We start from the raw sequence: 27,272 nt of genomic DNA, 5'->3' as shown, positions 1-27,272 counted from the left end.
AGAAGGGAAGGAGGCGGATAGAGTAAGGAGCAGGGCTGCTACCGCCCCCCGGACCAGGCAAGATGGCGGCCGCCCCTGTGGCGGCGGAGGCCGATGTGGTCGCAGAGGGTTTGGCGGCCGGGGAGTCGGAGCAGCCCAGAGCAAAGCCCAAGACCCAGGCGGCTGCGGAGGCCGCTGCTGTGGAGGCCGCGGAGGCCGAGGAAGTGGAAGGCGACTCCTTCCCGGAGGACTACGGGCTGATGCGCCTCGACTCGCCCACCTACGTCCTGTACAGGTAGTAGTCCCCCTCCCGCGGCGGGACGAGCCCGCCTCCCCCCCTCCCCCCCGGCGTCTCGGGCTCGCTTCCCTCCGGGACGGCGGGGCTAGGCCGGGGCTCGCGGCCCCCTCGGGACCTCCCCTCGGTTCGGACCCCGCGCGTGTCTTCTCCGCTGCTCTCCGGCGCCTTTGGGCCGAGTCCCGCTGCCGGATCTCCCACCCCAGCCGCTCCCCTGCCTTGCTGCCTCCCAGCCCCGGGGATGGGCGCGCCTCCTCCGCCCTCTGTGGCCCCCCCCCCCGACTCCAGCCGCGCCATGCCGCAGGCCCCCATCCCTCCGGCACGCCACCGCCCCGCGGCCCCCAAGCCGGCTGCCCGCCGGGCCCTGCGGCTCGCTCGCTCTCTCGGGTTCTGGGGGAGTTAAAGGACTCTCCTGTTGACTCCTAACTCGGACCTTACTGGAACCCACCCATCCCTGGCGCGGGCACCACCTGGAGGTGTAAGGCGCGTCAGAGCCCGTCCAGCCTTGTTCTCTGGTCTTACAGAGTAGGAACCTGGCCCCGAGAGGGGAAGGAGTTACTCAGGCACGCGGGTAATTAAGGCCGAAGTGGGAGGGTAACTCGGAGCCTAAGAACCCGCGGGTCTCCAGCTCCACCACGACCTCTACTCCTTAGGTTGTAGTTAAAACTGTAAATTTTAGCATCCGTTGTGCCCCCGCTCAGGAAGGCTCGGTGCCACTTTTGGTGTTCTCATCGGCGTAGGGAGCTTGTGGCAGGAGCGCTTCATCCACCCAGTGCAGCAGTCAGACACAAGACGGGGCTGGGGTTGTGTTTGGGTCCTGGGTCTTCCTTAGGGAAAGGCCAGCTGTTCATTCTGGAAGCTTACAAGGCCTCTCCTGCCACTTAGATGTCATTTCTGTTTTCTTTAGAAACAGGTTCCAGGAGGTGAAATGAAACTCGGCCCTGACTCTTAAGGGGCAGTGGAGAGTCTGTCTCTCCCAAGTTTGATGCTTCCTGCACGCCCAGCTACTTTCTAGTTGAAAAGAACTCTGATTCTTCTGGTATGTTTATGGGTCTAAGTGGTGGAGAGAACTTGGGAACACCATTTATGTCCTCCGCTATTTTGGATAGGCCTCCTTTTTCCAGATGCTTGGACATTCTTTTCTACCTGCCTTCAATCTCTTTCCAGATCATAGAATAAGGCCTGCTTATATAAAGGAAACTTGTGTGTTTGAGTGGAAGGGTGGTAGAATAGAATTGCAAATTCTTTGAGAGCAGAAACAGTATATTGGACTAGTAGACATCCTGTGATTAAGAATTCACTACCTGCTGAGACAGTATATTCCACTTTTAAAAACTTTTCATTGTTAGCAAGTTAAGTTTTTCATTTTGACATCTATCTCCTTTTTGGATCTTATATTGACTAAGCCCATTTCTGGCCCACGGGTCCAAGCGGCACAAATTTAGTCCTCCCATTTTAAAAAAACAAAACAAGGCTACAGCACTGGGCCTGGAGTCACTCGGGTCTTGAGTTCAAGTCCAACCTCAGAGTCTTACTAGATAAGTCACTCTACCCTGTTTGCCTCAGTTTCCTCATCTGTAAAATGAGCTGAAGAAGGAAGTGGCAGACCACTGCAGTATCCTTGCCAAGAAAACCCCAAATGGTGTGAAGCACAACGGAAAAGAGTAAACAGCAACAACACTTTAAAAAATGTTTCTGTTGCCTTTTGTTTTAACACCACAGTGAATTTCTTCCCCCAGTGAATGTTGCCTTGTACAAAGACAAACAACTCACAGTGGTCTGTCTTTAGTGGCTGAGCATTTATTACTCTTTATTTCTCCACCTCCTGTCCAAAATAAAGGGAACATAGGTTGCTGAATTCAGTTTCACCTGGCAAAGAGAAGGAGAGTAGATTGCCTCATCTTCTTTGGGTAATTGTATTTAAATGATCTGAAAAGCAGATTGGGGGCAGGTAGGAAAGGGATCCCTACAGTGTCCTAGAGTGTGGGAAAAGGAGGCCTATCCAGAATAGCAGAGGACATAAATGATATTCACAACTTTCCTCCAACAGTTAGATCCCTAAATATACCAGAAAGATCAGACTAGTTTTCAACTAGAAAGTAGCTCCAAACTTGGGAGTCAGGAGAGGAGATATAGAATCCCTGTTCTGCTCTGGCATTTTTGCATGCATGTTATAAATAATTTAAAAATCTGTGGAAATGTTATTAAATAGGCACAAATTAAATGTTTTGTAACTGCCATAAAACTTTTATAATCTATGCCCCAGGAAGACTAAACTATGCTTTTTCTGGAAGTATTTCCGTTTTTTTGTTATTGTTCTTCCAGGCCCTAGATCTCACGTATTATACTAACTTAAGTTCTACTAATGTCTGTCTCCCCATTCAAATGAGATAATATTTATAAAGCGCTTGGCACAGTGCCTGGTGCATTCCCTCCCATTCCATTCCTGTCACTAATCCTTTTACATAATGGGCAAAATTTCAGGATTGACTGGGTGTCAGAAAGTTATAGTGTCATCACCATTGTGGATCAACATAAAAAGTTTGTGGTTACAGTTTAGCTGTATGTAAAGGTAAATTCGTGCTTATGGGATAGACAGTTCCCCCAAAGATAGTAGTAACCTTCTGTGGATAACATTAGCTAATATACAATAAGCTGTGTGGTATTGTGACTTTAAAATGTCACATTCCCAGTAAATTGTTATTCCAAAGAAGAAATGCTGACTCTGAAGTAGAACAGAATCTGAAGACAAGAGTCTTTTGAATTAGGGAAATCTGGTGACTTCTGATCTCAGACTGGTACATTTAGATTCATTTCTAAATTAGAAGCTTTGTGTACTTGTTGCAAAGACTTACTGTTCTATTCAAAGACCTTTCTGTGTAAAAAAGTTTTTATTTTGCGAAAGAAGATAATTATGAATCCTAATTGTATTTGTTAATACTGTAAAGATATAAGAATGAATAGTAGCAAAATGACTTGTTTTTTTGTTTTGTGGGATTTCATAGTTTTTATATTAAAGTGTCTATAAGATTTTTATTTGATAATACTATAAAGGCATAAGATGAATAGTAGCAAAATGACTTTTTTTGTTTTGTGGGATTTTATAGTTTTTATATTAAGGTATCTATAAGAGTTAATGTTTTATGAGAATAATATTTATAATTTTTTAATCTAATAAACACTGTAGTCCTTTTTCTTTCTCTTATCTGTCTGTCTTCAAGCACTGAAAAGAAAAATGTATATTTACAGGGACAGACCAGAATGGGCTGATATAGAGCCGGTGCCCCAGAATGATGGGCCAAATCCAGTGGTCCAGATAATTTATAGTGAAAAATGTAAGTTTATTTTTGTCTAGTGCATAAGGGAGAAAAGTTTATTGGGCAAGTTGCAGTTTCACAGTTTTTGTGGGCCAATTAGGTAGTCAAATGTTTTATAATAGCAAGATGTATGGATTGTTTTGCCATGTAAAAAAAGCTACATTGTCAAACAACATAATCATATCTATAGTTCATGTTATTCTTTACTATATGGACTGTGCAATTAAATATGTGAATCACTTTATCTTGCATTTGATCTAAATTTTTGTTTTGCACTCTTTAGTATTTCATTACTCCATTGTAACGTATGCTCACATACTTTTAATTAAATACAGGCTAGTATCATTTGAGGTATATACAAATGAGGGTGAATTTAAACCTACCATATTGATACTTAGATCATTTTCTTAATAACTGTTCCTATACTTTTTAAAGATTCAGAAGCCATCAACCTTTCTGATCTACCTTGGACAAATAATGATGAAATAATACTCTGAGCTAACCCTTATTTCACTATCCAAAGACAGATTTGAGTCCTTTATGAAATTTGAATCTGTGGTAACCACAGTAGAACCTTGTTAACCACTAGAAAGAGTATTATTTGTATTTGTCAGGTTTTTATTTGTCCATAAAACAAATATATGTGTGAGTATTTAAATAAGAGCTATTATATAAACTTAAAAGTAGGGAATGTGTACTATGAGATACAGCACAGGGTTTAGAAAAACAATGTGGATGGTATGATACTGACTTTAAATGGAAGGATGTTTATTTGTAATACTTTTGTATTAATTATTCTATTTCCAGTTAGAGATGTTTATGATTATTTCCGAGCTGTTCTGCAACGTGATGAAAGAAGTGAACGGGCTTTTAAATTAACTGGAGATGCTATTGAGCTAAATGCAGCTAATTATACTGTGTGGTAAGCAATCAATTATATTATTTTTATTTGTTTAAATGACTCATGCTCACTACATATGCCATAGTGGTGTAGTGGTAATTCTTTAACCCATAATCTCTGTACTTGGACAAGTCATTTAACTTCTTTAGTCCATGATTTCCTCATCTGTAAGATGAGACCATGGAATTAAGGCTTCTAAGGCCTCAGCTCTGAATGTCTGATCCTATGTGCATTCTCATAATTTGAAAAAACTACAAAACCCTATTACAACATTTAAAGATAGGAAGGGGTGTGTGGGTGTGTACACACACAAAATAAGAGCAATTTAAATAGAGGAAAGAGGACACCGGCAACTAGAGAGTCAGGAAAAGCTTCATGCAACTGAGCAGAGTTTTGAAGAAAGTAAGATATTCTAAGATACAGAAATGAAATGGTAGTTTCCAAACATGGGATATTCATTTCAGAGGCATGGAGATGGGAGATGGGTGTGAGGTCCTGTGCTATTTTGGCTATACCTTATAAAAGGTGCAAAGGAGAGGAATATGTAATATGGTGTCATATCTGCAGAAACAGTTTAACATTAATCTAATATCTAAGCATTTCTAGCTTAGACAGATAGCTCCCCCATAACCTTGGACATATCTCCCTAATTGTCTCCCAGGACAATTTAAGGTAACATATGAAAGAATCTTGAACAAGCAGAAAATCACAATATGTTGAGATACAGTTTCTCCTTGACCATTCCCCCCAGGATTGTGTAAGAGATGTCTTGCCTGTAAGCAGTATTTTAAACTTTTTTGAATGGAGAAGTAGACACTGTCCTTAAGTGTGCACAGTACTTCTGGAGATAGGAATGGCAAGGATGTAAACAAACTAGGCAAGAGATACTCTTGGTTAGAAGTTTAATTTCTTTCTTTAACCATTTTCTTAAGAAAAGCCTTTTGTTCTTGACCTAACCCATATGAAAAAGACAAGTATGGAAAGGTTTTTTTAAGCTAGAAAAATATTTGTTTGCGTTTCTAGAAGTTTTTCTTTTTTCTTTTTTTGTGTGTGTTTTTTTTTTAATTTAACTTTTAACATTCATTTTCACAAAGTTTTGGGTTACAAATTTTCTCCCCTTTTATCCCCTCCCCCCCCCCCAAACCCAAGCATTCTAATTGCCCCTGTGACCAATCTGCTCTCTCTTCTATCCTCCCTCTCTGCCCTTGTCTCCGTCTTCTCTTTTGTCCTGTAGGGCCAGATAGCTTTCTTTACCCCTTAACCTGTATTTCTTATTTCCTAGTGGTAAGAACATTACAGTTGATCCTAACACTTTGAGTTCCAACTTCTTTAGCTCTCTAGAAGTTTTTAATATACTTATACACTAGGAAGAGCATAAGCAAAATTATTTAAATCTTACTATCTAAACTTTTGCTTTATGTTGTTCTTAGAACTGCTAATAAGTAACACCTGGTCAAACTGAATGAATTTAGCGTTTCAGTCCAAAATTTTTTAAAACTGTTAACCTACCACTTTATATTGTTTATACAAAACATTTTGAGTAGTGAAGTTTTCGGTGATTTTTATTTCGGTTGCAGGCATTTTCGGAGAGTTCTCTTAAAGTCTCTACAAAAGAATTTAAGTGAGGAAATGAACTATATTACTGCAATAATTGAGGAACAGCCCAAAAACTACCAAGTCTGGTAAGATAAACAAACCTTTTGCTTTTTCCTTTGTATTGTAAAATTATTTTTCCATGCTTGTTTTAAGAGGTGGTCAACTTGAAATCAAAATACTTGTTTTCAAATTCTGGACCTGCTACTTATTAGCCATGGTCATCTCTCTTAGATTGGTCTTTTGTAAAATGAGGAAAATACTATGTATACTACATACCTCATAGTTTTTTATAAAAGAAAATGCTTTATAAACTGTGAAGTATTTTATGAGCCTAAACTATTCCTGTCATTTAATACTTTGAATAGATCTTAGATTTTCTTACTACAGTTAATTTCCTGTGCAGTTCAGCTTTGTAAGTAACTCTGTACATACAAGGTATATACTATGTAAATGGAAAGTAATCTCTGAGTGAAGGCGCTATTAACAGGGATACAAATATGATTCTTACCCATGTTCCTCCCACAGAGTACTCTATAAGGGGTATTCCACTAGGTAGACATTACATGGGTAATGTTACAAAGGATAATAGTCCATCTGTTACCTTTGTTCTCATTATATGACTGGTTCCCACCACCTAAATAAAACATTTCCTGTATGATGTATTTTATGCCACTACTTAAATACAGTAATAATAATAGTAGCTGATATTATGTAGCACTTTTAAGTTTGGAAAGCACTTTAACTACATTATTTCATTTATACATACATCTTCATTCTAAAGAAGAGGAATCTGAGGCTGAGGGGTGTAAGTGAATGCCTGTGGTCACATAATCTACTAAATATTAGAGGCAGGATTTAGATGTAGGTTCATTTTGATTCCAAATACAGGATTATTTCTAGCACACATCATTGTTGGTAATGTACTATACCCTACTTATAACCACTTTAAGTCTCCACTGCTTTTAAAGTCACCTGTAATTTTAATTCTTTGGAAGTTTTGGTGGACCATGATTCACAGCTGTGTAGCCTCCCCAGAAAATATTGTCATTAAAAACCTGCTTTTTTTTTTTTATATTGGGGAATCCCTTGGGATCGTTAAAAGTCCTGGGAACTTTCCTAATTCAGTCCAAATTTGAGTGTGTTTTTCCTGCTCAATTCTAGACACAACTCATCATTCATTTAATGTCACTCCAAGATAGATATTGACAGATTAACTCAGTGGACTGTCTGTCCATCCATCTACCTGCCTTATTCTGCGCAACAGCCATTCTTTATCTACTTGTTTCTTCCTAAATGAATTGCTAAAACAGTCTCTTTTTAGCATTCATGAATTTCATTGAGGAGGTCCAGTAATATTCTGGGGTTTGATGCAATTAACACAATATCATCCATAAACAGCAACATCTGGAGGACCTCAGTAACTATAAGGAATCCTTCTTCCATTTGGATTCTATGCAAGACATAACCCATGACAGGTGAACTAATTTGGTCGGCATATATCTCCCTGTATTATGTCTCCTTTGGTGTTGATAGAAGATCAACTGAACAAATTCAGTGGTTCTATCTGTCAAGGAATCTTATATTATTTTAACAATATGCATAGGAGACGCATTATTGGAGGAGAACTTTTAAGGCTACATTTTATTATACTGAGTCAAATGCTTTATTATAAATAAAGTATAAACACAATTTAGAGGCATTATGTCATAGTGAATAAAGAGGTAGACTGGGAGTATGGAAGACCTTAGTTCGGATGTTGCCTCTAACTGATACTAGATACGTGACCCTGGGCAAGGGAGTGGCCTCTCAGTGTACACCAGGTAACTAAGACTAGGTATTGAAGACCAGTCACTGATATGTATTGGTAGAAGGAGTTTCTTCACAGAGAGTTCCCTTTATCAATGAAATCACTGGTTTGAACCAGACAAGATCCTCACATTTTTATGAATAGATTGCTAGGATAATCTCTTTTGAGTAGATCCTGAAATTTCATTCAAGAATTCCTGTTTATGGTCTGGGGCTGGATATAGTCCTCAGAAACTGAGCTGTTTTTTGAATGACAGAAGTTGTGAACTGCTTTAGAAAATTGTACAGACCTTCCTGCTTCTTGTTTTGTATTTTCAGCAGTGATTCTTTTGATGTGTGTTTGTAGGTTATTCTCATTGTGGATTTATAGAGATAAAAAGGTAGGTGTATGAATTGGTATTTATTGATATTCCCTTGAATATATTTTTGGGTATTAATACCATCTATGACTTTTTTCAGTCATTCAGGATCTTATTTTCAGATACCTTGAAAATTAATCCTTCATTGTTTTCAAAACAATCACTTGCAGCACAGATTTTTTTTTTTCTTATGTGCCTTGGTCTTCCTGGCTTCACTTACAGTGCTGTTCATACTTCCTTATTAACATATTAGGCACTAAGATATTAAGAAACCACATGTGGTAGGTGAGTATGAAATGTCAGGAAGGTAAAAATAAGGAATCATGGAAGCACTAGCAGATTTGTTCCATTTTTGTTGTCTCATTTCCTCTGTAAATTCTCTTAGGATAATTCTGCTTAAGTAGGTCATACTCCAAATTTTCTGAAGATTTGTTTTCCTTATCATTGTATAGTGTAGTATAGTATAATATGTGTTCTGTATATATATATATATATATATATATATATAAGCTTGTATGTTTCCTGTTAGTTTTGTCTATGTGTATATACACAATGAACTTATATAGTATGATTATCAGATTACGTATTCTGTTGTACTAATTTTTAATCATTTAGCATATAAACATACTCTTCCTAGTATCATTAATTGATTCTGTGAAAATATAATTCATTTCCCTATTATGTTATGAGAGTGGTTCCATTGAACTATTATAACGGTGCAGCTGTTGCCAAGGAATTGGTTGCAGGTATAGGCATTGTTATGAAAACAACTCTGGTCAAGGTAGTCTTATGGAAAGGGTGCCTGTGTAATAATACACAATGTACATCATTTAATCTTTCTTTGATAACATCATTAGGCACTTTATAATCTTAGTGTTCTAAAGTCCGTAATCATGGCATCATTTGACAGAGAGAAGGACTGTAGGTTGATAAATGTTGCTATTGTATAAAATGCAAATAACTACCTTTACTACATATATACTTTCTATTTACTTGTATTTAAAAACATTTTTCATAAAGAAAAGTTTTTGTATTTTTGGCATAAATTTGCCTGGTGATTTCTTTTACCTTCAATTGAGTGACAGCTCACATTACAAAATATAATAACAAGCTAAAGTTTTCCTGCAACTAGCCGCTGTCACCATTTCTCATTTGAATTGCTGGCAGATACTGCAGTTTCCAGACTTCTCAACCCACAAACTCCAAAGACAGTTTTAAAGGTCAGTGGGAAAGGTCTCTCACCAGGCTGAGAGGAGAGCGTGGTCCATCCCCAGGGTGGCAGCAGAGACTGCTGAAGCAGAGGCTGCTTCTGGAGCCCTCCACTTAACAAAGAGCTCAGAAGTCAAGTAATTGGCTGGAAAAATGAGTAAATGGGGGAGAAAAGAAAGAGACTATAGATTTTTAGTTTCTGGGTGAAGTGGTATTTTCTTCCGTCATTGGTGTACAACCAAAAGAAGACACAAAGCCAAAGCTCCTGCATCCATAACCTCTCAGAAAAATATGAATTGGTCTCAGGCCATGGAAAATCTCAAAAAAGGTTTTAGAGAAGTAGAGGAAAAATTGGGAAGAGAAATGAGAAAGAAGCAAGAAAATTGTGCAAAAGGAGTCAACTGCTTGCTAAAGGAAATCCAAAAAAAATGCTGAAGAGAATAACACCTTTAAAATTAGATTAACCCAAATGACAAAAGAAGTCCAAAAAGCCAATGAGGAGAAGAATGCCTTAAAAAGCAGAATGGGCCAAATGAAAAAAGAGGTCCAGAAGATCACTGATGAAAATAATTCCTTGAAAATCAGAATGGAACAAATTGAAGCTAATGCCTTTATGAGGAATCAAGAAATTATAAAACAAAACTAAAAGAATGAAGAAGCAGAAGACAATGTGAAGTATCTCATTGGAAAAACAACTGACCTGGAAAATGGATCCAGGTGAGATAATTTTAAAATTATTGGACTACCTGAAAGCCATGAACAAAAAAAGAGCCTAGACATCATTTTTCAAGAAATTATCAAGGAAAACTGCCCTGATATTCTAAAACCAGAGGATAAAATAGAAATGGAAAGAATCTACTGATCACCTCCTGAAAAGAGATCCCAAAAGGAAAACTCCTAGAAGTATTGTAGCCAGGTTCCAAAGTTCCCAGGTCAAGGATAAAATAAGCAGCCAGAAAGAAACAATAGAAGTATTGTAGAAACACAAATCAAGATAACACAAGATTTAGCAGCTTTTACACTAAGGGATTGGAGGGCTTGGAATACGATATTCCAGAGGTCAAAGGAGATAGAATTAAAACCAAGAATCATCTATGCAGCAAAACAGTGTAATACTTCAGGGGGAATAAATAAAACTTAAATAGAGAAACTTCCAAGCATTCTTGTTTTAAAGACCAGAACTGAATAGAAAATTTGACTTTCAAGTACAAGAATCAAGAGAAGCATAAAAAGGTAAACAGGAAAGAGAAACCATAAGGGACTTGTTTACATTCCTACGTGGAAAGATGATATTTCTAACTCATGAGACCTTTCTCAATATTAGGATAGTTGGAAGGAATGTGTGCGTATGTGTGTATGTATGTATATGGGGGGGGCACAGAATGAGCTGAATATGAAGGGATGATATCTAAAAAAGAAAATTAAGTGTTGAGGGGAATGTACTAGGAGAAAGAGAAAGGAAGAGGTAGAATGTAGTAAAACATCTCACATAAAAGAGGCAAGAAAGAGCTTTCCCAATGGAGGGGAAGAAGGGAATAAGTGAGCCTTTCTTTCGTCAGATTTGGCTTCAGGAGGAAATAACATACATACTCAATTGGGTATGAAAGTTTATCTTACCCTATAGGAAAGCAGGGGGGAAGGGGATAAGAAAGAGGAGATAATAGAAGGGATGACAGACTGGGGAACAGGACATTCAGAAGCTTTGGAAGAGGGTATGTGTTCATCCTTCATTGCCGAAGAAGACCATGCCATCAGAGAAATAATGACATGACTTGCACTTGACTTTGTTTTGAATGAGGGAGGGCTGTGTAGGTCACCAACCTCACTTCTCCTCCAGAGCCATCTCAATCCAGTGACCAGATATTCATCAGGATAACTGGAGATAACCCAGGATGAGGCAGTTGGGGTTAAGTGACTTGTCCAAAGTCACACAACTAGTGAGTGTCAAGTGTCTGAGGTGAGATTTGAACTCAGGTCCTCTTGACTCCTGCACTGGTGCTCTATCCATTACACCACCTAGCTGCCCTGGTAGAGGGACAGGCCAAAGGAGAGAATAGAATAAATGGAGGGCAAGACAGGATAGAGGGAAGTACAGTTCATCTTTTACAATATGACTTATGAAGGTGTTTTGTGTGACTACACATATATGACCTTTATCGAATTGCTTGCCTTTTCAATGAGGTTAGATGGGTAGGGGGAAGGGAGAGAATGTGGAAATCAAAGCTTTAAAAATGAATGTTAAAAATTGTGTTTACATTCAGCTAGGAAATAAGATATATAGGCAATGGAGTATAGAAATCTAGCTTTCCCTGCAGGAAAATAAAAGGGAACAGGATAGGGGGAGGGCAGATTGGAAGAAAGAGTAATCAGAATACTCACTGACTTGGGGTGGAGGGTTGGGGTGGAGATGGGGAGAAAATAATGTTTGATCAGCCTAAAGCCAGCTATATTAATTGCAGTATGCTCTAGTCATTTGGCCCTGAAAGTTGGAATTAGTTTTTAATCAAATTTTCTTCAAGAGATAGCTCTCTGATACCATTATTGGGTTATAAATTCTGGAAAGGCAAGCAATTTGCCAAATTCTTAAGTTAATGATTCCTAACCAGACCAAGAGGCTTGTTGTCTTTGTTGAGAGTAGTGATGACTGCGGGAAATTGTTGGGATTTTTTTTTTTTTTACTTTAAGAAATCCATCATTACAGTTTCACCTTCTGTCATGAAGACTGGAACACTTGTCTAGGCCATTTCATGAGTTAAAGCAGAAAAAAGTTACCTACTGTCCATCTTTCTGAATGTGTATTATTATTATCATAAAGTACCTCATCAAAATCCATGTCAGTTTCTCATGGCAGCCTTTCTGCTTCATACTAGCTTATTAACTTTACTGAACACAAGAGAAAGTACAGAAATACGTCACAGTAGTCATAACAGTACTTTTTGTAGTAGCATGGAACTGGACTCATCAATTAGAGTGGTTGAACACACTGGTAGAGGAATATAATGGAATATTATTGTAGAGTAAAAAATGACAAATATAAAGAATTCAGAGAAACATGAAGAGCTTTGTAAGAACTCTTGTAAAATGAGGGGAGCAAAACCAGGAAAACAATGTACACAAAAATTTAAGTAAAATGGGCAATATGGTGGGGACAGTAAAATGCTTGCTAAATTCTGAATAATTATAATGACCAGTCTTGCTCTGGGGCAATAGGTGATGAAATGTACCTCTCCTTTCAACAGTGGTGGGAGCTTACAATTAAAAAATGCTAAATACTATTGGATGAGGTCATTGTGTATTGATTTTGCTTGACTTTTTCTTTATTACAAGGGAAAGTTTGCTGGGGAGGGAACATTTCGGGAAGTGACTATCTAGAAGTAATTCATAAGACACAGAAGGCATCTGTTCTAACTCTGAAAGAAAATGTTCTTTACTGAACTTCCCGCTACTCTACATGCTTACTTTGTCTAGTTACCATGAAACACTTCTGAAGAGGTTGATGATCTCTGTGGCTAAAGTGTTGCCAATAGTCATAAATTCCCTTCAGGCTTCTTACGCTGATATTTTCTTCATTTGTGTTACTTGACTCATAAATGGCATCTGTAATTAGTATCTGTCCCTAAGGTGATTTTAATAAGTTTTCTAATCTCCTTGAATTCAAGAACTATGATTTCTACTGAAGACTGTGCTATGTGTGCAACTGGGTTTTTAATTGTTGTATCAAGCTTGGTGACTTGTGCCTAGTAGGTATTTAAACAACGATCAATGAATTTACTTAATATTAAGCAACACTTGTCTCATTTGTTTGGGGCTTCAGGCATCACAGGCGAGTGTTGGTGGAGTGGCTGAAGGACCCATCTCAGGAACTTGATTTTATTGCTGATATTCTTAACCAAGATGCAAAGAACTACCATGCCTGGCAACATCGACAGTGGGTCATTCAGGTACTGTCTTCTCCATTGTTTATTATAACAATTTCAGCTCATGTTTATAGAGTTGTAAAATGCCTTGCCTATATTATTATAATAATGTAAAATCTAGAGTTTGCCTTGAAATAAACTTTAAAATTTAAATTTTATGCTTCTGAAATAAAAATACACTAAGTAATTTCCAAGTAGTTTGGGTCTTCTAAAGTGCTTGTTTAAGTTTTTTAAAGAAGAGGACCTTTAATATTGGTCAATTTTTATATTTTCCTTGGGAAATTATGCAAATAAAATAACTAAAGTTATCACAGTTCTGTAGCTTAAACTTGAATATGTTGATATTGTGTCCATTTGTTAGTGAATAATATATCCAAAAGTTATTAAACAAAGTAAAACTTGCTTTGAGAAAAAATTTTTTTAAATCTACACATAATTTAAATGTCATGGCCCTTTTCAGGTACAAAAGAACTCAGAAAAGGTCATGGAACAAGAAAGTGTCATTGAAACTTTTCTTAGGGGAAATATTTCACGTGACTGCCTAATAATGATTTCCCCAGTAGAGAGAACTTTACTTCAAATATAGCCAATTCATAGAATATAGTGTAAATTAAATATTTAGGCTCTTGGACATGTTCTTTAACATGAGCATAAATTTAGAGTAATTTTTCCCCCAGTGGCCATTTTTCCTATTTCTAAATTAAAATTTTATATTAAATAGAAAATAAAGAGCAGCAATATGTGCTCTGAAAAAAATTATGTAAGGTAGCATACAATGAAATTGGTATTTCTTATAAATTTTTCCCCATAAATGCTTACTTGTTTTAAGAAGTAAAAATTTGTTTTAAGAAAAGATCTTTCCTTTAAAATTCCAAACTTCCAAGTTGGATTAGAGTTGTCCATTATTACTTTAATAATCCTTTTCCAAAGGCATTTTAAGAGGGCTCAACAAATCCCCCAGTTTATCTCAGTGCCTTGCTTAAAACCATCTTTAAAAGTGCCAAGGGTAATAATGCCAAAGCCCTGTTGGAAGATTCTAAAACCTGAGAACTTGTGATTACATTTGTTGTTTTTGAATCTACTGTATTTGATCTAATTTGTACCTGGTTAATCATCACTTGAAAAAAAGGAATAACTTCAGATGTGATTGGTAAATAGTTGAAATAAAAAGAATAAACTTTTAAAAACCATATAAAACTGTCCACATAGAAAAATTTTAGTTTAATTGTTTGACCAGTGTTTGATGTTTGGTGTACCACGTTGAAGCTTTTCCTAAGAAACTATATTGTATGATCATTACTTTATGGGCATATAAAATGTAACTTTTCACTAAAATTAGTACTTCCTAATTGTAACCAGCAGAATTTATTTTGAAATGAACTTATATGAAACTGAAGTTATTACTTTACCAGTTTGCAAAATATTGAATCAAATAAAAATTCAGCCTTTTATTAGTTCTTACTTTCTTCAACCTCTCCATAGCATTTAACACTGTTAACTTCCTACTCCTTAAGATTCTGCTTCCTTTACTTGTAAGGAACCGTACTTTTCCTGGTTCTTCTGCAACCTTTGTGATTTCTACTTTCAGTCCCCTTCCCTATTTCCATAACAGCTCAGTGCCTCAAAACATAGTAAGTACTTAATAAGTGCTTAATGACTGACTCCTCCCCTTATCCTCTATATTTTCCCAGGCTCCTCAATCCACTTTTTTATTTAAAAATTTTTTTTATTCTAAACTTAAATACCAAAAAATATTTCCGTATATATAGCACCACACTTAATAGAGGATTGTGAATGGAACCGTAAGTCTCCCTTTCATACCACTTGCTTTTTTGAGAAAAATATGTAATAAATGTAAACATCATTTTCTAAACTATCCTGTTTGGCTGCTCTTTTCCTTTGAACTTCTTCCTTCTGTTTTCTTTGCATTTTGAAAAAAAAGTTTCCGTGATCTCTTTCTTCCTTTCTTTTGCATCATTGTTGCTACTTCTTCCCTTTCAGCTTATCTCCTTCCCCTCATTTAAAAGCCAAAAGAAAAAAACCTCTTTTAACAAATAAGCATGGTCAAGCAAAACAAATTCATATCAAGGCCATATATGTCTCTTTTTGTACCTTGAGTCTGTTGTCTCTCTGTCAGTAGATGAGTTACATGATTTGTCATAGGTCCCTCTGGGAGGCATGTTTGGTCACTGCATTGATCAGAATTTTTAAGTATTTTAGAGTTGTTTTTCTTCACAATATTGTTCTTTTAGATTGTACTACTGTTTCTGTTCACTTTGCATCAATGCATATTACCCAGGATTCTTTGAAATTTATTTGGTTATTTCTTATTGTTTCATAATATTCTGTTACCTCAGTGTACCCCAGTTTGTTCAGCCATTCCCAAATTGATGGGGACTCACTTAGATTCTAGTTTTTTTTGTCTGTTTTTTTTCTACTTTTTAATCTCCCCTTCAGAATCAAGAAGTTTATTTTGTAGCTCTTTCCTTCCAGGTATTCTTTCTCTTATCCACTCACCAAACCCACCTCCATCCCAGGCTTATAGCCCTGTTGAGTTTGATGTATTTCTACACCAAACTGTGGGTGTGTGTTCAACCCACCTTTGTTAATTTCAAGTTAAGAGTGAGGCTTATCTGAGTTCTACTGTTCCTCCCCCCATATTTATATAATCTTTACTTCTACCCCCTTCTTCCTCATTTCTGTACTAATGTATTTCTTTTACCTTCCCTTTTACTACCACTTTTAAAACATGCAGAATAGAACCACTTCACCCTCTCATCCTGTTTTACTTAACTCCCTTATATCTTTTAAAGATGTTATGTTTCTGAAGTGACTTTTATTTCTTCTTCCCCCCTTGAGAATTTTAGATTAGCCTGATTATACAGCCTCTTCCAAATACTCAGATAAATTCACTTTTCTAAGTTTCTCTGGATTTTTTTGTTTATATTTCAATGTTCCTACTCAGCTCTGATCTTTTCATTAGAAATTCTTGAAAGTTCTCTTTCAATAAGAAGCCTTTTTTCCCTGTAGGATTATTCTCAGCTTTGTAGAGTAAATTATTCTTGGTTGTAGTACTATATTCCAAAATTTCATATGGATTTAATAGAAGCTGCCAGGTCTTGTGTGATTCTAATTGACTTTGGTATTTGAACTGTTTCTTTCTGGATGTTTGCTGTATTTTTTTTCCTTAATATGGGGGTTTTGACATTCTTAGGACTTTTCATTTTGGGGTTTTGAGTTTCAGGAAATGATTACTATATTCTTTCCATCTTCACCTTGCACCTTGCTTTCTGGTTCCTATAATAGATCTGGGCAGTTGTTATTTATGATTTCTTGAAATATATTGTCCAAGCTTTTAAAAACAATGGTTTTCAGGAAATCCAGTGATTTTTATATTTGTTTTTCTTAACTTTTTTTAATATTAGAATTTCTTCACCTTTTTTCAGTGTTTTGATTTTGTTCTAATGTTTCTTGCTGACTTAAGAAGTCATTGATTTTTGTTATTGATTAATTGATTGAAGTCACTGATTCATCTAGTTTTCAGGGACTACTTTACTTAGGTGAGGTTTGTTACTACCTCTTCTAAGCTTCTTATTTTCCTATATGATTTTATGTTTTCCAAGTATAATCTGTGTCTCAGTTCAATTATTTACCTTTGAAATTTTGTAGATTCACTTTCTCTACTGTTGCCAATCTAGTTTACACCTTTACCTCATGGAAGATTCTGTGGATTATCACAGCAGCCATCTAGCCAGTTGCCCTTACTTATCTTTCTGCATTTTAATCTATTCATCCCTATACGCCATGCAGATTATACTAATTCCCTAGTCCTTACCTTTATATATTACTTGTTTCACCCAAGAATGTGCAGAGAGCCTATATTATCTGCTATATCAAGTCCACATTCCTTTACTTTAAGGCTTTCAAGGCTCTCCATAATCCAGTCCATTTTGCCTAACAAACATTTTATCCCATTATTTTCTTAACGAATCTTCCAACATAGTTTACACACAAATAACTAGAGCCATCTTTTCTACATACCTTCTATTTTTTTTTTTTTGAGGCAGTAGGGTTAAATGACTTGCCTAAGATTACATAGCTAGTAAGTGTTTGAGGCCAGATTTGAACTCCGGTTTTCCTGACTCAAAGGCCAATGCTCTATCCACTGTCCCACCTAGATTCCCCTTTAGTACTTGAGTTTCCCCACCTACTATCCCCTTTTCCAACTCTCCTACCCCCATCCAAGCCATTTTTCAATATCCAATTCAAGTGTCCATTCTTCTGTGTAAAGCTTTCTCCAGCTAACACTCCCCCATTTCTCTGTTCTCTGAATATATATTGCTTTAGACATCAAGGCAGCATATTATATTTGAAAGAGCACATTGGATCATAAAACCTGGGTTTGAGTGCAGCTTTGCCACTTGATAGCTATGTGACTTTGAGGAAGTTGCATAACTTTTCTAGGTGTGAGTTTTCTTATCTGTAAAATGGGAATGTTTGATCAACCTCACTTGGTTGTTGTAAAGCTCAAGTGAAATAACTTGTGAAAGTACTTTGTCAACTATATAAGCAACTGTTGTTTCTGTAATGATCTTACTTATATTTAAGGAGAAGGGGCAGTTCACAGTTAAGAGCAGCTTGCCCAGTTATAATTTATTGATGTTTAAAACAAAGGTTATAGCAAGGACGTAGGCCACTTTGGTCCGCTTTGTCTTCATTCAGGCCTGCTACAGCACATTTGAGTTCTGTCCATGACCTGATCAAATCTGCCAACACTGCTGACTGACCTGAATGGCTCCTGAACATTGGAGTTTAAGCTTTTACTCAAGCAAAGGAAACTAGAGCAATTTACAAACGCATCATTATAGGATAAGGAGACTTCTGGCACCTTTGATTACATCGGACCTAAGTAAGCTTATTAGATAAGGATTGCATACAGGAGTAGGTAATATTGCTTTGGTGCTCAATGGTTAGAAGTTTTTGCATTTGTTAGTTATTCTAGTTGTTTCTGACCGTGTTCTTTTTTCTTTCTCCTAGGGGAAGGATGCCTAGACTGACCAGACTATATCAATTATTATTACTTTTATAAAAGTACAGACCATACCATGCAGTTAGTTCTTAGTTCCACCTAATTATTAGTCTTATCTAACAAAATGAAGTCTTAGAAAGCAGGGGCTGTTTTGTTTTTTTTATTTCAATTTCAATTCACATAGTATTTATCATAATGCTGGGCACATAGTAGGAGATAAGTATATACCAGTAGATTGGCTGAAGTCAAAAGAATTATGTAATTGATTTATTCATGATTGCCCTATCCTGACAAATTTGTAAATTTTTGTTAGTAGAATTTGGCACTGAGGCTGAGGCACCCCTATTTTGCTTTCAGCCAGCTTCATTATTAATATGCTGCCCTTATCTGTTTCCTTTTGGCTCCCACCTAACAAGATTTTGATTTCAAGAAGAGCCTTTTAAAATAAAAACATTTATTATCTACTTCCTACTCCCTGTAAAGATGTGAGTTAGAAAGTATGGAGGCAGCTCTGCTCAAAGCTGAGACTAGGAAGGAATTATTAATCAGGGCAATAAATTGGGAAAGAAAAACTGTTCCTTTTGACATATTGATGTATTTGAATTTAGATCATTTTGGAGTTTTTTAAGAATCCCTGATTCTCAAAATAAAAGGTTATATGAGACCATCTCTGAGATTTCTTCCAGCTTTTTGTTCTTCATCATAATTAGGACAATCATAAATTAACTAAAGTTTATATTTATACAGTACAATTTATATTGAAGTAGCTAGACCTATTAATGATGAATTTTTTTCTTCCAAAAAAATTGTTTATTATCTCTTAGGGCTTATGATTTTTGAGTAATCTCAAATTTTAAAAATGCATATCAAATATACTTATCATAGATTTCCACATTTTTCTCTTTTTTTCTCTTTAGGAATTCAAGCTTTGGGATAACGAGCTGCAATATGTAGACCAACTTCTCAAAGAAGACGTGAGAAATAACTCTGTCTGGAACCAAAGACACTTTGTAATTTCTAACACTTCAGGCTACAATGATCCTGCTATCCTGGAGAGAGAAGTCCAGTTAGTATACTTCAAGAGTGACCAGTTACATTCGTAGTTCTTTAAAATTCTTTTGGTATCATTACCACAAGAGAACTCAGATTTTCCTAGTATCCTTTAGCTACTTTAAAGACTTATTTTAAAGGTCTACTAAATTCCTACTTTGATGCCTCCAGTGAAGGCAGTATGGTGGGGATAGAACATTGAATTTGGAGCAAAAAATCTGGATTCAGATCCTGCCTTGGAATACCAGGGACTTAGACTTTATCTTCTGTGAACTTCAGTTTTCTCATTTGGAAGATGGGGCTGATACAGTGTTACAGTGATGATCTAAGGAGATATAATGTATGTCAAGTACTTTATATATAGGAGCTCTTATCAGTAGAATATAAGCTCCTTGAGGTTGAGGACTGCCAGAGGATGAGATATCTAGGGTTAGAAAGGACTTCAGGCTATTCTAGTCCACTCCTTCATTTTATAGATGAGAGGAAATAACTTGCCCACGGTCCCACAGATAGCCAGTATCTGAGGTGGAGTTTGATCCTCTGACTTCAGAGACTATGATTTTTTTTCACCCTGTACCATACTGCTCCCTATATCTTTATCCTCAGCACCTAGTTTAGAGCATGAGCTTATGGATGGATTATTTGTTGATTGGAGTAGAAGCAACTATAAGTTCTCAAAGGCTATGTAGCACAAGTTCTGGCAGGTCATACTAAACTAGAAAAGATTTTAATACAACCTTGGTGCAAGATTATCTGCTTAAGGACCAGTCTAAGTCATGTCACCAGAACTCTCCTGGCTGTAACCATTCATTAAACCATCTGTGTAAGTCATGGAGAAATTACTCTCTTTACTGTTAGGGAAAGTGCTCACAAGCATGGAGTCAGAGCTTAGAAATTTTGAAGCAATCATCAAATTATATTTGACTTATGTGACCATTCCTCCCATGCACAAAAAAAATGTCAAAGCTAAGTACTAGTTTGATAAAAAGCACTTCGAAGTGGCAGAGTATTTTGTAGCTGAAAATGTACCAGTTTAGTGGTACATTTTATTTATACTTCTATAATGTATCCATGACTGTGGGTGTGATAGCACGCTCTTATCTTGGTTTTAGCTTTTCATTTTATACTTGATAGGTGTGCAGATGATCTTAATAAAGATTTTATAGAAATAAGAAAGTCAGAATATTGGTCAGTAGTTACTGTCATCCTAATGAAGGAAAGAAATATTTGTTAAACACTGTGTACTAAGCACTGTCAACACAAATAGAAAAAATGTTCTCAAGGAGCTCATATTCTGAAGAGGGAGACAACACACAGAGAAAGTTTCAGCCACAAACCAAATTTCCATCTCGTCCACACGGTACTCCTCAGCTTCAGCTAGGCTGAACTGCCTGTCCTGTGAGTGGCAGCCCATGGGGATGACTAGACCTTAAAAGAGCCACTTCCGTAGATGACCTCTAAGAGAGGTCTCAAAGAGAGAATTGACCTCTAAACAAAACTAGAGGTCTGGAGGATGCCATTCTCAGGACTCCTATGCTTATTTTCTTCTTGATGGCAATTGGTTAGCAATTATTGCATGTGATGATGAGAAAGTAGGGTCTTTTCCCCACAGTGGTTTCTCCTACCAGTGATAGCTATGGAGGCTGGCCTAGAGGTTAGTCTGGTGGTTTGGGAGTCACAGCTGTTTCCAAGACTCTTAGGTTCAGGATCCTGGGCTATCCATCAGGATCTGAGGAGATATGGCAGTCAAAGTGGAGGTAGTTTAACTTGCCACATGACACATGTTCTTTCCCTCTGGGTGCCCCTCGACTTTGGCTAGGCTGATTTGCCTGCCCTGTGAGTGGCAGTTAGTGGGAATGGCTGACCTTTTCTCTATAAGAATTACTTCCTTGGAAGGATGTTATGAAGCCTAGGCTTTAAGAAATAGGACTAGTGAGCTAGAGGTATTGCTTCAGGGCACTTATACTTTTCTGTCAGTTGGTAGAAGTTAGTCAGCAGCTGTTGCTGTTGGTGATGAGAAAAAAGGACTTGTTTCTGCACAATGATTTATCCCATCGTTATCTATAATTTCTTCAAATTATTTCTTATCTTCTCACCCTCTCCCTGGTATTTTGAGACTTCCTCAGCATTCTCAAAAATTACATTGCTACTATCACAGATTTCTTTTTGTATCCCTTGTCTGGTCCAGCTGCTATTTCAGTCTTTTTCTCCTTTAGTGCTATTTCCTCTTCCCCATGTAGTACATTAGAGACAGAGAGGTGTTTAAATTCCAGATACACTTGTTCCCCTTTCATCTCTTCAATTTCATTTTAAATTCTCTAAGGATTTGTCCTAATTGATCTCACACCATGCTTAGCTATATGGTTTTAAAGATGTTGCTTAACCTCTGTTTTTCTCTCCATTGTTTCTTGCTTTTTTATAATGTAGCAATAGTTTTATTCTCCGATCCACCTCTGTAAGGTTTTGCAAATGATCCATGTCTGGCGTATTTTTCCATTTGACCTAAAAATTATGTTTGATGACTGAATTAGTTTTGGGGGTCTTTAGGTCTCCTTGGGGTGATGATTATTTTATGTCTGTTAAAATTTTTGAATAACAGTATTACACAACTATATCTTTTCTTTGTCCCACTTAGCTGTTTTTGTCACTTGGCCAAGTTGGAGCTATAGTAAATGTGCTCTGTATCTTCTTACATTTATTTCTTCTAACGTGGTATTGATTTTCGGCTTTGCCCTAACAAGTGGATGAATAATCAGCATTCAGAATATAGTCCACCGATCGCTGATTCAGAAATGACTCTACAAATTAATGTTTCCTTTTGTTAAGTAAGATAGCCAATTTTCATTTCTTTGATGTTGTTCAGTTCTTTCTTCCATAGTTCCAATTTCCTTTGCAATTTTTGCCTGTAGCACTGATTCACAGTGCCTATGGCAGCTGTGAGTATGAATGTGATTCAATTCTGAATCACAGATATAACAGACTCTATACATGGAAGACAGAACCAAAACTAATTCAAACACCAGAAAGCCATATCCATCATAGCAACAAAGAAATCTATATACAGTAACAGTGCAGGGGGCAATATCATCCCCAAGCCTTCCCTCTTTTAGGCTTCCCACAAACCAGCTCCCTTAAACAAAATCACTGACAAGCTCTCCCACTCATGCTGGTTGCTGCCTGCTCTTTGCTAGCTCTGATAGTCTGACTCACTTTCTCCCAGCCTTGCTCCACCAGTTCAGCAAGCTCCTCCTTCCACATGAGACTTGGGCTTCCATGTAATTTAAGAAGGTCACATGGGCCTATTAATGGATGGGAACTATCTTCAAATTAAGCAAAAAGATACAAGCACTCAGTTCATTTATTAAAAACCCTTCTAAAAAAACTCTTGCTTCATCTCTTTTCAAAATTCTAGTTGAATCTGTGCCCAACCTGTTTTCCTTTGTAACTTTGCATGTGGATGTTTTGTTGTCATTTTATATCTTGAGTAGCTGTGACCACGATGTCTTTTAATGTTGTGATTCTTATTTGTTTATTCATCCTTCTAGACGACTTCCCAAGTTTGGACTTTGTATTAGGGCAAGACTCTTTACACTTCTAGAGGAAATGTCTAGTCTGGTCTTGTTGCTACTTTTTTAGGAGTATTAAATGTTATTCCCAGTTCTCAGAGACAACTCAGGCTGATGACCTGCAAGCTTTCAATGTTCTCAAAGTGGTATGATCTAGGGTAATCTAATCACTGCTACCTTGATCTGAACTCTGAAAATTCCTGACCTGGGTTTGGATCTGAGCAGCAGTTGACTGCTACTGGACTTGGTCTCTATCAGTCAGATAAACAGTTCTGCTGGTTCAGTGATAGAACTGTAAGTCTTCCATGAATTTGCTATTACTGCCCTGGATATTCCTCTGCAGGCTTCAGACTGACTTGGAAACTGGAACTGTGAGAGCCCTCCATTCCAGTCATGCAAGCCTCACCAGTGCTGCTGGCTTCTGAACTTTCTTCTTGATAGGTACACAGCCCAGAGAATTCTTGAGCATTCTTTATCCAAGAACACCACCTCTGAACACAAATACCTTTCTCATTTTACCCTGAATTTGTGACTCTGGTGATCTTTTCAGAACAGTCTGTCACTACCCACACAATCCTCTTCCCACCAGGTGGAAGCCCTCCTGTATAATAATTATGTATAGTCAAACAAAACAAATCAAGATGTTGGCTATGTCTGAGAATGTCTGCTTCCATACCTCTAGTAATTCACCTCTACCAAGAAATGGAAGATATGCATCATTGAAGTCATGATTAGTCTCTGCTTTGGTCATTAATGAGATCTTTCAGTTATTTCACCTCACATTATGATGGTCATCAAAATTGCTCAATTAAATAAACTCCCTTATAGGAAAAGTCTTTATCCTTAATGGCTGTATTGTAAAGCAGTCCTTTCTTATACCTGCATTAGTCTTTTGACAACAAAGTAGCCAGCATTATAGGTTTTTTATTTTACTTGTCAGTTCTTCTTACTTCATTCTACATCCATGTGTGCACAGACATCTTTCCATGTTTCTTGGAAACTGTCAGTTTTCTTTCCATTCTTAGTTAAGCTGGTCCTTAGGAAGCAGACCATCTCTGGGAACATACTCAGAACATTTCTAGAGTGATAGCCTTCCCTATGTTGGCATAGCTTTTAAGGAAGAATGCAGTTTGATTACCATGAGGAATCAAGGTAGAACTTTGGGGCATTTTTAATCAATGACTTTGTATTCCATAAAGCCATGTTATTCAGTTTCTTCTTAGTATGTAACATCAACAAAAGTATTTGTAAATTAATAATAATTTATAAATTATTTAGAGACAGCAAGGTGGTGCGGTGAATGGAGTATTGGATTTGGAGACAGGAAAACCTAGGTTCAAAGTCTGCCCGAAGCTTAACTTGCTTTGTGACCCTAGGCAAGACACACTTAACTTCTCAGGAGGGGACAGGGTTAAAGGACTTGCTCAGGGTCACACAACTAGTGAGTACCTGAGGCCAGATTTAAACTCAGGTTCTCTCTACTCTAGGGCAAGTGCTCTATCCACTGTACTACCTACTTGCCCCATTGGCTATTATTATTAATTAGTTTCACACCAACCTGGCTAATTTTAACATAGAACCATAGTTCTTCCTTCCTCTCCAATTAGGTGCTGTTACCAAAAATAACAAAGATTAGTTGGTGATAGCTTTCAGTCCAGGAGCAGAGAGCATAATTACTCCTTGTTTCTGTTGTAGTCTTCAAAGAGGGAACCTCCCCATGAGGGGAAATTCTGTTTTCAACTCTTCTTTATTGAGGGGGCTGTATTTCCTCCTCAGAGTTGGCGGAAAATATGAGGAAGAAAATCTATAAATAAACATTACTTAATGATGCTGATCACTAGAATTTATACCATAGTTTGATGACTGAATTTTAGGGAACTGCATTTTGTTGTGTCTAATTTTAGAGATTCCAAAGGTGTAGAGAGGAAGTGAGGGAGGGAGAGAGGGAGAGAGCAAGAGAGCGCGAGTGCACGCTAACCTTAACTAAAGCTAAGTTGTTTGCTTATTCCTATGGTTGTATGATCTTTTCTAAGTGTTCATGCCCCTTTCAATTTCTCTTGTCAGGTATACTCTAGAAATGATAAAAACAGCACCACATAATGAAAGTGCATGGAACTATTTAAAAGGGTAAGATGTTTTTGATTTGGGATTTTCATTTTTAATTTTAAGTACCCATTCATCATTAATGATGATAACCTCTTAGCTTTTTTTATATTCATATACATTTTGATGTTTGAGATGGAAAATGTCTTCTAAATCTGAATTTAAATATGGATTTAATTTTTAACTAGATCTCATACATGGTAAAATAGAACTATTTTTCATTCAATCAACAAACATTTATTAAGTTCTTATTATGCGTCAGGCACTGTGCTGAGCACTGAGGATACTGATACAAGCAAAGACAGCTTTTTTCCTCAAAGAGAACTTAACATTCTAATGGAGGGGAGACAACACATAAAAGAAGCTGTGAAGGATTGTTGTCCTGGGACAGGAGGAGCTCCCCAATGGGAGAAGGGGGCCTCTCTGAAAACTTCATGTTAACTTTCTTCCCCACCAGACTTCTTACAACTGCTAATAAGTAACACCTGGTCAAACTGAATGAATTTAACGTTTCAGTCCAAAATTTTTTAAAACTTAACCTACCACTTTTTTGACAGCTGATGAATAGATAATAAATACATAAAAACCGAAAAGATAGTAAAATGAACCCCCAATTGGAAGTGCCCTTAATGGGCTGTATTGTAACTCAGCTCTTTCTTATTCCTGCTTTAGCCTTATGACAACAAAGTAGCCAGTGTCATTGTTCTCTTTTCTTTTTATTTGTCGTTGCACATTAGAAATAATTTACCTGAGGTCATCCTTAGGTAACTAACAAAGCACAAAGATTTTACCTTGTCTTCTTTATAATTCTCAATGTGTTTTTTCTTTGTTTTAGGATTTTGCAGGATCGTGGCCTTTCCAAGTATCCCAATCTATTAGAGCAATTGTTAGATTTACAGCCAAGTCACAGTTCTCCCTACCTGATTGCCTTTCTTGTGGATATATATGAAGATATGCTAGAAAACCAATGTGACAACAAGGAAGATACACTGAATAAAGCATTAGAGGTGAGCTACTAGAACTTCTAGTCTATTCCAGGCAATCTGATTTCCATTCTGTATCACTCCTGATACTAAAGTCAGCAAAGTTCAACTAAGTTTATATCTTGTCCTTCATAGGAAGTCGGAACTCAGTTATATTTGGTTTGGGATAGCATTTTTCAAATTTCCTATCATATAGACATCTTCTAAAGCTGCCTTAGGCAGTGTTTTTGCCATCAAATCAATACCAGTGGCTTATGGTATTGTTCTGGTGCTCATCAGTTTCTTCTACCAAAGAGGAAAAAAATACTGGCATGTTAAAAATGTTAACAATGATAAAAGATTAAGAAACTGCCCTAAAATTAATTAGTAGGAGGACCTGTTACATATTGGCTTAGAGTAAATCACAGTGCAGTGGGGTTGGCTGTAAATGGAATTATATCTTAAAGTATTACTGTTTTTCATTTCTAGTTATGTGAAATTCTAGCTAAAGAAAAAGACACTATAAGAAAGGAATATTGGAGATATATTGGAAGATCCCTTCAAAACAAACACAGCACAGAAGGAAGTTTGCCAACAGATAAGCAGCAATAACAGCATTCAGAAGACACTAATGGAATAGTTTTATTTTTAAAAGAAACTTGGAGCAAGGAAGTGTGACATGGCTTAAAACCAGAGGGATCATTTCCTTCTACCTGTGTGGGTGTGTGACAACAAGTGCATTGCACAGGTATTGCTTCCTAACAAGCACTAAGCATAATAAGTACTCTTTGGGCACTCCTGCTATTCAGACTAACTCTAGAAGTATTAATTTGGCTGTCATTTTAAAGTAACATAGCTCCTTAAAATAACAATTCCCAAATGAATTGTTGAATAATGAATAATTCTATGTTTGTTTATTTTTTAAAGGCCCTAAACATTCTGTTCTTTTCACCTATTTCTTACCACTCAGCTCCTTCCTAAATAGTATATATGAATTCAGATTTGCAGCAGTAACAATTGCAGATAACTTGTATATTGTGGAGGTAACAGACTATAAGCAAGGAATACAATTGCTGCAATTCATTAGAGCTATTACAGAAGCTGCACTGGTAATATCTTGCTATCGCTTTAACTGACTAAATGACAAAATGATTTTGTAATAAAACTGTAGATACACCTAAAA

General features: G+C 37.0%; 1 protein-coding gene across 2 annotated transcripts; it reads left to right on the top strand.

The window, feature by feature from the left end:
* On the top strand, positions 1 to 27,272 carry FNTA (farnesyltransferase, CAAX box, subunit alpha). Of its 2 annotated transcripts, none has more exons than XM_072635032.1 (9): positions 1 to 274; positions 3,524 to 3,609; positions 4,399 to 4,513; positions 6,070 to 6,174; positions 13,277 to 13,403; positions 19,326 to 19,474; positions 25,089 to 25,151; positions 25,963 to 26,134; positions 26,579 to 27,272. In XM_072635032.1, the coding sequence occupies exons 1-9, from the start codon at positions 63 to 65 to the stop codon at positions 26,699 to 26,701; spliced, it is 1,152 nt and encodes a 383-aa protein (XP_072491133.1). In that variant the 5' UTR covers positions 1 to 62; the 3' UTR covers positions 26,702 to 27,272. The 2 variants fall into 2 exon arrangements, with proteins under 2 accessions (XP_072491133.1, XP_072491134.1); XM_072635033.1 differs by having other exon boundaries at positions 51 to 274; positions 3,496 to 3,609.

This window comes from Notamacropus eugenii, chromosome 1, assembly GCF_028372415.1.
Source record: "Notamacropus eugenii isolate mMacEug1 chromosome 1, mMacEug1.pri_v2, whole genome shotgun sequence".
Taxonomy (NCBI): domain Eukaryota; kingdom Metazoa; phylum Chordata; class Mammalia; order Diprotodontia; family Macropodidae; genus Notamacropus; species Notamacropus eugenii.
The sequence above is the reverse complement of the archived record's forward strand: the minus strand, read 5'-3'. Positions and strand labels throughout refer to the sequence as shown.

Excerpts from the sequence above, each read along its gene's own strand:
- FNTA (XM_072635032.1), top strand. The coding sequence starts at position 63 with ATGGCGGCCGCCCCTGTGGCGGCGGAGGCCGATGTGGTCGCAGAGGGT. Across the intron at positions 275-3,523 it reads CCCACCTACGTCCTGTACAG|GGACAGACCAGAATGGGCTG; the intron begins GTAGTAGTCCCC and ends GTATATTTACAG. Across the intron at positions 6,175-13,276 it reads CCCAAAAACTACCAAGTCTG|GCATCACAGGCGAGTGTTGG; the intron begins GTAAGATAAACA and ends TTGGGGCTTCAG.